The 9,145-nt window shown below is 60.1% G+C and overlaps 1 protein-coding gene across 1 annotated transcript; it reads right to left on the minus strand.

The window, feature by feature from the left end:
- Positions 1 to 3,973: 3,973 nt before the first annotated feature.
- On the minus strand, positions 3,974 to 9,013 carry Znf202 (zinc finger protein 202). The gene is made up of 6 exons (XM_013009659.1): positions 7,620 to 9,013; positions 6,927 to 7,071; positions 6,574 to 6,662; positions 6,000 to 6,126; positions 5,446 to 5,553; positions 3,974 to 4,991 (listed from the first exon to the last, which is right to left on the minus strand). Exons 1-6 carry the CDS (start codon positions 8,013 to 8,015, stop codon positions 4,165 to 4,167), a joined length of 1,692 nt encoding a protein of 563 aa, XP_012865113.1. The 5' UTR covers positions 8,016 to 9,013; the 3' UTR covers positions 3,974 to 4,164.
- Positions 9,014 to 9,145: the final 132 nt, after the last annotated feature.

A 9,145-nucleotide genomic window follows, 5' to 3' on the forward strand; every position in this document is an offset into this window, starting at 1 on the left:
TCTCATGCATTTCTTCTGCCTGTGTCATGCGGGTGTTGACGGCTGGCGAGTTCCATGACCTGCAGTTGTTGGCATTGGATTTGCGATGGCGGAACAAGGCCAGCCGCTGGCGCGTCTGCCTCCTCCTTCTTCCCCGCCCCACGCTGGAGCTGGAGGCTGAGGACTCTTGAGAAGGCCTGAGAGGACAAGGCCATCGGGGATGCCTGCAGGTCCTGACCTGGGCCTCCCACCAGCTAGCCGGCGAGAGGCAGTCTGGTGAGCTTTAACGCCAGGCTGGGCATGAGCTCCGGCCTTCCGGCCTTGGCCACCACGCAGCTGGACGGCAGGCACGAGCCGCTGGCCCCGGGCTGTGTTGGATTCTGAATCTGCAGAGTCTGGATGTTCGTAATGGTGACCACTTCTCTGGTTGTTTTTGATTCTCTCCTGTGAACCGAGAAGCCTTTACTCTTCTAAAATGTTATTCTGTAGCATCCTTATTTTACTTTCAGATTACCTATATATCTATTGTCCCAGCATATTCAAGATCTTTGTTTACGAATTTTTAGTGCCCACCTTAACTCTTCTCCTGGACATTTAAGAAATTCATGTCTGGGACTCCGAAGATGCTGGCAAAATGTCACCACCTGGTGTCCGGAGGGAGGGAGGGGGTCGGAGGCAGTGGACTCACTTTGAGGTTTTTTTCTTTTTGGTCTGGTTGTGGGGCCTGAACTCTAGCTGTCCCTCAGCTCTTCAGCTCAAGGCTAGCACTCTACCACTTGAGCCACAGTGCCACTTCCGGCTTTTTTCTTTTTGCTTATATGGTGCTGAGGAATCGAACCCAGGGCCTCAGGCATGCAAGGCAAGCACTCTACCACTGAGCCACCTTCCCAGCCCCTGAGGTTTTTCTTATACATGACTTTTAAATTACAGCCCAGATTAAGTTTTCTATATTTACTTTCATGTTTTGACACTTACCGTTTTGAGTGGTGGGACTTTTAACTTCTTCAGCAATTATTTACACTTCAAAAGCTGAGCGTTACAGCCAAGGCGGTCAGTGCTGAGGATCCCGAGGTGGATTCCAGGCCCGGGAGGCTCTTGTGGGCTTGCAAGGCGGACGGGAGGCAGCTGTCCATCCATCCATCCTCCCATCCGTTCACTCGTTCACTGTTCAATACCTACTCTTGAGCATTCGCTGTGTGCCGGACCTAACAGCCAGGATCGGAAGATGGGTGCTCCGAAGCTTGCTGCTCAAAGCAAAGACCGGCCTTAGCTATGTCTGAGTGCAAGCCCCTGCAGAGCAGGCCAGGGGAGCCCCAGACTTCACTGGGCTTCACACACAAGACGGTTCTACATAATTTTTATCGTCAAACAGCAATGCTTCTGTTTAACACCTTAACCATAAAACTACCTTAAAAAAACGAAAAAAACATTTTCACCATAGCCAAGTTATGGAAACAGCCCAGACCATCCTACAATGGATGAGCGGATCAAGAAAATGTGATTATGTATGCACACAGGCAACACATACACATAAATGCGTGCGTGTGTATCTGTATATATATGTGTGTACATATATGTATGTATATATATATATAGGTGAGAGCAGGGGCAGACAGCGGCATTGGCACGAGAAAAGGCCACAAAGCGGAGTGTGCGTGTGCCATCCTGAGCATGTGGGAGGCACTGAGTCTGGTTTAATGTTTTAAGGAAGTGAAGGTCTGGTTCAAGCGGTAGAGCAAAAAAGTTGTGAGGATGGTAAGCCCTGAGCTTATCACACGTGAGGAAGGAGGGGGAGGGGGGAGGGGAGAGGGCTCCACTCATGGGGGACGTGCATGACCCGAGTGGCCCAGCGTCCTGAGCGCCCTGCAGAACCCGCACGGTGCGGGCACTCCCATGCGGGAGGCGTGCGAGGAGGAGGCCGAGGTGGGCGGGACGGGTCACGGACAGGAAAGCGGAGGAAGGGAGAGGGAAGAACGTGGCACAAATCGCCCGCTTGCGCTGCGCAGCCTCCCAGCTCGGGTGCGACCAGGGCTCTGGTCTGGCAGACCCTGCTGCCCGCACTGGACATCTTTGTACATGCACCTCGTGCAAGTTTGGCGCAGCGCCAGGAAGCTTCCAAACACGGGATGCCAGACATCTCCCCATTGCCACCCAGAACCTGGGTCTGCAGACCCTCTAGTGGTGAGTTCTTCAACTACACGTTTGACAAAGCGGGGATCCTGCTTCATTTTCTCAAGGGCTCCAGGAGCCTGGGGCTTTGGTCCCAGTACAAAGATTGGCTTCTTTGTGATCCACAAGGGTCCTCATTTTACCCACAGAAGCCTTAGAAGTGCGAAGTAAGCCATGTGTCCCAGGTTGCACATGACAGAGGCAGGGTTTGCACACGGCTGCAGATGCCTGCCCGGGGCCTGTGTGGGCTTGATGCCATGCAGGGTACACAGCAGCTGTACACGGAGCTTAGCAAATAGGTGGATGCACCCAGGTCTACTTTGGGATACACACACACACGTGCACACACACACACAAACACATGCGCACACACACACGCGCGCACACACGCACACGCGCACACACACACACACGCGCACACACACACAAACACACACACGCACACACACACACAGGCTGACTCCATCTCTTGGCATTTCTGGTGGTACTTGCTCACAGAGATTGAGTGATTCTTTGCCAGTCTATGCTGGTCTAATGCCCTGGTCAATTTTAATTCTGACATGGGCACAGGAGCATATTCCTGCAGCCTCCTCGCTTGGGAGACTGAGAAGGACGGTCTCAGAGATGAACCTGATTTCTAAGGAAATCAACACTGATGTTGCTCAACACAACTGCTGCTCCTCTGCTATGCCAGGTCCCTGCCCCGCTGCTGCAGACACGGGAGATGACACACCCTTCCGGAAGCGAAACTCCAGCGGGTCACAGAGAGGACCAAGATCTAGTGTCTGCATCTGAGACCTTGTCGGGGAAATGAGGGTGGAGATACTGGTGTTCCAACCAACCAGGCCGGCCCTGGCCCTTCCCTTTGGCGCTGGGACATCTCGGGGCCGACTGCGCGCACCGTGCTTAGCAGATGCTTCCCTGCTTAGCGTGCATTACGGACTCCCAGCTGTCACTCTGCTGGTGGAACATTCTGGACTCCAGATCTATTTGTGAGGAGGAGGGGCTTCACACGCATCAAGACAGAAAGGCCTGTAAAGTGAGTGGACAAAATGGAAAGCACCAGAAAACGAGCTCACGTGGCTGTGAGGATTACTTTATTTCAAATGTATTTCTGCAAGGGCTGCGGCTGCCTGGTGTTCAAACGCGGCCCGCGCCTCCCACCACGACCGACTTTCCTTAGTGGACTGCTCGGACGCGTGTGGCACGCATGGTGACCCAGACTGTGTAACAGGTTAAAAGAAGCCCGGCACAGGAGCCAGCCCTGAGGAGCACCCGCGCCCTCCACGGAGGCGGCCCGCGGGCGCGTGGGCTGCCCCGAGGCACTGCTTGGTTCTACAGAAAACTCAAGTCACGAAGCAAAAGCCAGCCACACACAGACGCGGGAAAGCCCTTCACCCCTGCGGCGCATCGGGCTGAGGCCAGAGGAGGGGAGGCCGGCAGGCTCGCCTGTGTTGGCCCACAGCAGCTAGAACAAGACAGCCAATCAAAGAGGCTGCTGACGAGCCCCCCTCAGCCCTCCCCGCTCCCAGCATCACGACAAGAGCGGGGCCAGAGGGACGGCGGCGCCGTGTGGCGAGGTGATGGGGCACCAAGTGATTGCCCGTGCGGAGCTCAGGGCTGTGTGCTTAAGAAAGCTGCAGGCGCCGCCGACCCAGCCAGCCAGCCAGGCCCCAGCCAGCCAGCCAGCCAGCCAGCCAGCCAGCCAGCCAGGCCCCAGCCAGCCAGGCCCCAGCCAGCCAGTCCCCAGCCAGCCAGGCACCCCCCCGCCCCCCGCAGGTCCTGCCGCCGGCCCGGTGCTGAGGCTCCGGTGCTGAGGCGCCGCGGCCCCGTTCGGCGTGACAACACATCACTATCGCTGTGGCTATCACCACCTGACCATCTGACTGGACCCTGGGGACCGTCACCTGTCACCTGTGTTCAGGGTGTGCTTGGCGGGGGTGGGGGGTGAGGGGTGCTGGTGGGGAGGGGTGCAGAACCGCAGCAGGTTGGAGTCCATTTGCAGAGGGGTGGGGGCTAGGTCTTCTCCTGGTGGGTCCTCCGGTGGCGGGTCAGGTGGTACTTCCTGCTGAAGCCCTTCCCGCAGGCCGGGCAGGAGAAGCGCCGCTCCTCGGCGTCGCTGTGCTGGCTGAGGCTGAGCTCCCTGACCACCGCGTGCACCTCTCTGTGGGCCAGGAAGCTCCGGTGGTCCCCGAACTCCTCCCGGCACTCGCAGCAGACGTAGGGCTTGTCCCGGTGGGTGGCCTGGTGGCACACCAGCACGGACTTCTGGCCGAAGCTCTTGCCGCAGGTGGTGCAGTGGAAGGGCCTCTCCCCCGTGTGCGTCCGCCGGTGCCTGGCCAGGTCCGAGGCCCAGCGGAAGCACTTCCCGCAGTCCCCGCACGCGTAGGGCCTCTCCTTGCGGCCCGCGGCCTCCTCCCCGGGCCTCCGCGGCGGCGGGCGCTTGTGCGCGCGTCTGTGCACCTTCTGGTGTCGGGCCAGGTGTGCGCTCCGCGTGTAGCTCTTCTCGCACTCCACACACTTGTAGGGCCTCTCGCCCGTGTGAGTTCTCAGGTGTCTGACGACGTGGGAGTTGCACCTGAAGCTTTTCCCGCACACGGGACAGCCACAGCCCTGCTCCGACACGGGGGGTGCGGGCGTGTCTTCAAGACTTGTGACCCCACTTACTTGAGAATTTCTCCCCCCGAGTCTCCATTTGTGAATTCTATCCCTGCTGTCCTCAACTACCCCTTGGCAGTCTGGAGTCCGGGCGGCCGCCTGGTCTCCCCGGGCGGGCCCACGCGTGTCCTCCGCGCTCCCGCCCTCTTGTGCCGCACACTCGTGCTCATCTCCGCTTCTGTCTCCTACACAAGAGTGAGAGAAAAGCAGGTGTTACAACAGGTCGCGCAGCGCTTTCCACACGAGGCGCTCGAAGGGTACCGGTGGGGAGGAGACTGCAGACAGCATCCCAGCCCCACGCAGCCTGTCCCGCAGGTGCCTGTCACGGCCTCGCCAGCGTCAGCAGGGACACAGCAGGGACACACGTAAAGGTTTAAGCAGTGAAGGGCGGAGCCGGTTCTAGGCTAGTCGTGATTCTTTCTGCACCGCCTGGCGGGGGGGGGGGGGGGGTGAAGAGGACAATGGCAGGAATGAGACTTAGAAGCAACGAGCCTGGCGTCCCAGTGCAGACCTGTAATCCCAGTGTGGGGACCACGAAATGGTAAGACCTCGACTCAAACAGAAAACACAACAATCCCGAAACAGCTCAAGAGACAAAAATAACGGGGGCGAGGCCCAGGGCAGCGCCCCACTCCTCACCTGTGTAGGTGAAACTCAGAATCTCCGGCTCCTCCAGCTCCTGGTCATCTGGGATCTGCGGCTCCCCCTCTCCCAGTGCAGTGTCCTGGAGTCTGGGGATTGGAAACGCTGCTCGAGAGAGGGGAGAGGAATCCTGAGTGAGCCCGGAGGGCCCTGGTCAGTGCAGTCCGTCAGTCAGATCTTTGGTCTCTTCAGCCCAAGCGCCTAGGCTGAGGAGCATCTCTTGCCTTTCAATCATCAAAGCACGCTGAGGACAGCAGGTTAGACCATCTCTCCTGTCACGGTCTCTATCCTCAGGCGCTAGTGTAGCCTCTAGCTCTCATGAGGTTTCACCTGCTTTCCCAATCGTTTTCTTGGAAGCAGGCTCTTCAGCTAATTATTCCTTTGATCTCATTGCTATGAGAAATCTTAAGTTCAGTGCTTATAATTGCTCACATGACCCCAAATTTCCATTAAAGACCTTTGTTTGGCTATGCCGGAGTAACCCCAACTTTCCAATGAAGACCTCTGCTCAGGGCAGGCTAGAGACAGAGGGACCGCGGGGAGCTGCTTACACAGCGAGACCACGATGCCGCAGTCCTCTTCCAGCACGTACTCGCCGTAGAACTCCTGTGTGGGCTCCAGGTCTCCCCACTGCTCCTGGGAGAGGTACACGGCCACATCCTTGAAGGTGGCCAGCCCCTGGAACAACACACGCGGCCCACTCAGAACTGACAAGTCAGGCAGCCTCCTGCTCTCCACCGCGGAGCCACGCGGCTCCCTTGCCCCACCCAGCGCCTTCAGGGACGCCCAGGCCCTGCGCCCGCTACTGCACAAGGCTGCCCTCCCCCAGGGCCGACTGCGCTTCCTCGTGGTTTACAAGCCGTCACTCACGCCCCTCTATGCCTGAAGCAATTCTACCTTCCCGTCTTCAGGTTTTCCTCTCTGGGCATCCCTGTGTAACCCTGCTCAAGGCTGTCACTCAGTCTGTCTCGGCAGTGCCGCCAGCCCTCCCTACAAACAGCTAACACGTTCATCTGTAAAGACAGAGCGCTGCCCGGCTTCGCTGGCTCTAAGCACACAGAGTTCACACGGAGCGGCGCAGCCCACCGCGGCCACTCGGCAAGGCACGAAGGGGGGAGGACGCACCTGAGAGAGCGCGGCGAGGAGGGCGGCCATGCTGGGATCTCCCAGGCCCCTCTCCACAGGAGGGCCCGGCTCCTGGGGCGCTGGCACCTCTAAGAAGAAAAGGCGGCAGAGATCAGCGACACAGTGCAAAGCCGAGCACTGCCCCAACTCCCTCTGAGGGGAACCCAGATACCCCAATGCCACCACCTACACAACCAGCAGAGTGATGAGCACAAATAACAGCCCCGCACTGTGGAGCCGGCCCGCCGGGGCCTCCCAGCCAGTGTCCAGATTTCTTCCCACCCCCACCTCCCAGCCTCGGGAACAGAACAGCCCCTCCCGCCCAGGAGCACCCTCCCGCCCAGGCTGCCCACCACTCTCTTGTGCGGGCGGCAGCCCCTCTTCATGGCATGGGCTCCGCTGCTCGGCTGCCCCCTGGTCTGGACTCTGGATGGTGCTCTGTGCTGGGTGCACCGTCTCTTCCAACAGGACCTCCTGGCCCTGAACATGGACAGTCACCTGGGGACGAGCCCAACTTCCAGTGACCACGCGGTCAGAAGGACACTTCCGGTCATTTCAGAAGCTGCTCAAGCAGAAGCTGGGGTGGGGGCGGGGCTCTGGCTGCCCAGAGAGTGCACGTGAGAGCCGAGGCCGCCCCACCCGGACGGGCAGAGGGACCACCACTGCTCTGCTCTCCTCACCCCTGCTCCCACATCCCAGCACACCGTGAGGCCCCCCTCCCACCACACCCCAGCCTTCACCGCTTCCCGCCTCCCTCCCCGATGGCAGGTCCTGAGGCTGAGGGTTTGGGATAAACTTTGATGGAAGTCACAAAACCCCCCTCCCAGGAAGCCAAAGAAAGAAATGCAAAGACCAAGGAAGACCCTCAGTGAGCCCCAAGCAGGCGTTCCAAACCCCAGCAAGTCGCGATGACAGGCGCGCGCGCACAGCCCTTCCCAGGGCTCCGGGATTAAGAAGAGCCCTGGGCAGAGCCCGCAACACCGGAAGGCAAGACATGAGGCCCGTGCGCCCGCCGCGCCACACAGGTCAGGACTCCCCCTCCTCACCCACCGCCTTGGGCTCCTGGGTTGTTTCTGCAAACCCTCCACGAGGGTGACTGCCTCCTCGCCGCTTTCTGGCCGCTGGCCCCGCACCCAGCTCTGCAGGTCTCCGGGCAGCACCGTGAGGAACTGCTCCAGCACAAGCAGCTCCAGGATCTGCTCTTTCGTCCGCCTTTCGGGCCTCAGCCACTGGCGACAAAGTTCCCTGAGTCTGGTGAGCGCTTCCCGGGGGCTGGCGGCTTCCTGGTAGCGGAAGCAGCGGAAGTTCTGGTAGGAGGTCTCCAGCACAGGCTCCTCCCGCCGCGACGCAGGCCAGCAAGCCAAGTCATCTTCCAGTTTCACCATCAGAATCCCCTCTTCCTCCCACAGCTCCTGCTCCTCTGGTTCCAAGGCTGCGGCCATCTCCAGCTCCAGGGTCTTCACACCATCGACAGCTCACACGGGCAGTGCCCCTCGGCCCAGCCTGGACACCGCGGAAGGGCTGCCCCAAGGGACCTGGGACAGAGAAAGAAAGATGAACAAGAGCAAACGCTGGAAGTGAAGCAAGGCATCAAGAGTTCTGACTTTAACTGTGGTCCTTTACACACACAACTTCACACGACTACCCTGCCCCCCACCCCAATCTCCACCACCACACACCATGGGAGGAGCTACAGGGGCAGGGAGATCCTGACTGAACTGTGGCCCTGAACCGCCTGGCCTAGGCCCGGCCTGGTTCGCCATCATCTCTTGCCCCACAGGCTCACGTGGCCCACGGCAGCACTCAACTGGCCAGGAGAACGCTCACAGCAGACTGCTAACCAATGTGCTTCTGACCGTGGTCTGTTACGCTCACCGTGGGTTCAGATGTGCTAGCATGCACATTCTAAGACACCACAGGCCACTGCTACCCTCTCCAGACCAGAATCCCTGCAGTGGCGCAGGACTGCAGCCACAAGACTCCCTGCGGAGCTGCTGCCCTGCGTCCTTCCACTGTCAGTTCTAACACCTTTCCTCCCAGGCCCATAAAGGTGAGCAACGGTGAGAGTAAAGGGAGGGAGGAGTCTTCAGAGGGGGAGGATGGGAAGCGAGCGAGGGCTGACGGGGTTAAGAGCCCCGGCCCAGGTCCCCAAAGAGGCAAATTCTAGCTCCAGATCTCCGGGTCTCACAGACAGCGCAGGGCGGCGCTGCCGACCGCCTGGCCCGGTCCGCCCGACTCGGCCCCGCGGCGCAGAGGCCCGGCCCGGGGAGGCCGCGGGGCAGCACCGCGCTATTCTGCGGCCCCGGCCTGGGGCGGAGCGAGGCGGCCTTGCAGGGCGGCCGGTCCTACGCTAGGTCTCTCCAGTGTCCGTCCTCTGAAAGGCTCCGCGGCCCCATGAAGGGCTGGCCATCGGGACACACACGAGGTCGGGCCAGGCTGGAAGCCAGGAGGCGCGCGGCCGAGGGCCTCAGCCTTCGGCACAGACGGCAGCGCCACAGGCAGCGACGCTGGCGACAAAGTAAAGCCAGTCCAGCCCAGCCCGGCCCGGCCCGGCCCGGCCCAGCGCGGCCCA

This window comes from Dipodomys ordii, unplaced genomic scaffold (genome assembly GCF_000151885.1).
Source record: "Dipodomys ordii isolate 6190 unplaced genomic scaffold, Dord_2.0 Scaffold10, whole genome shotgun sequence".
Lineage (NCBI taxonomy): Eukaryota > Metazoa > Chordata > Mammalia > Rodentia > Heteromyidae > Dipodomys > Dipodomys ordii.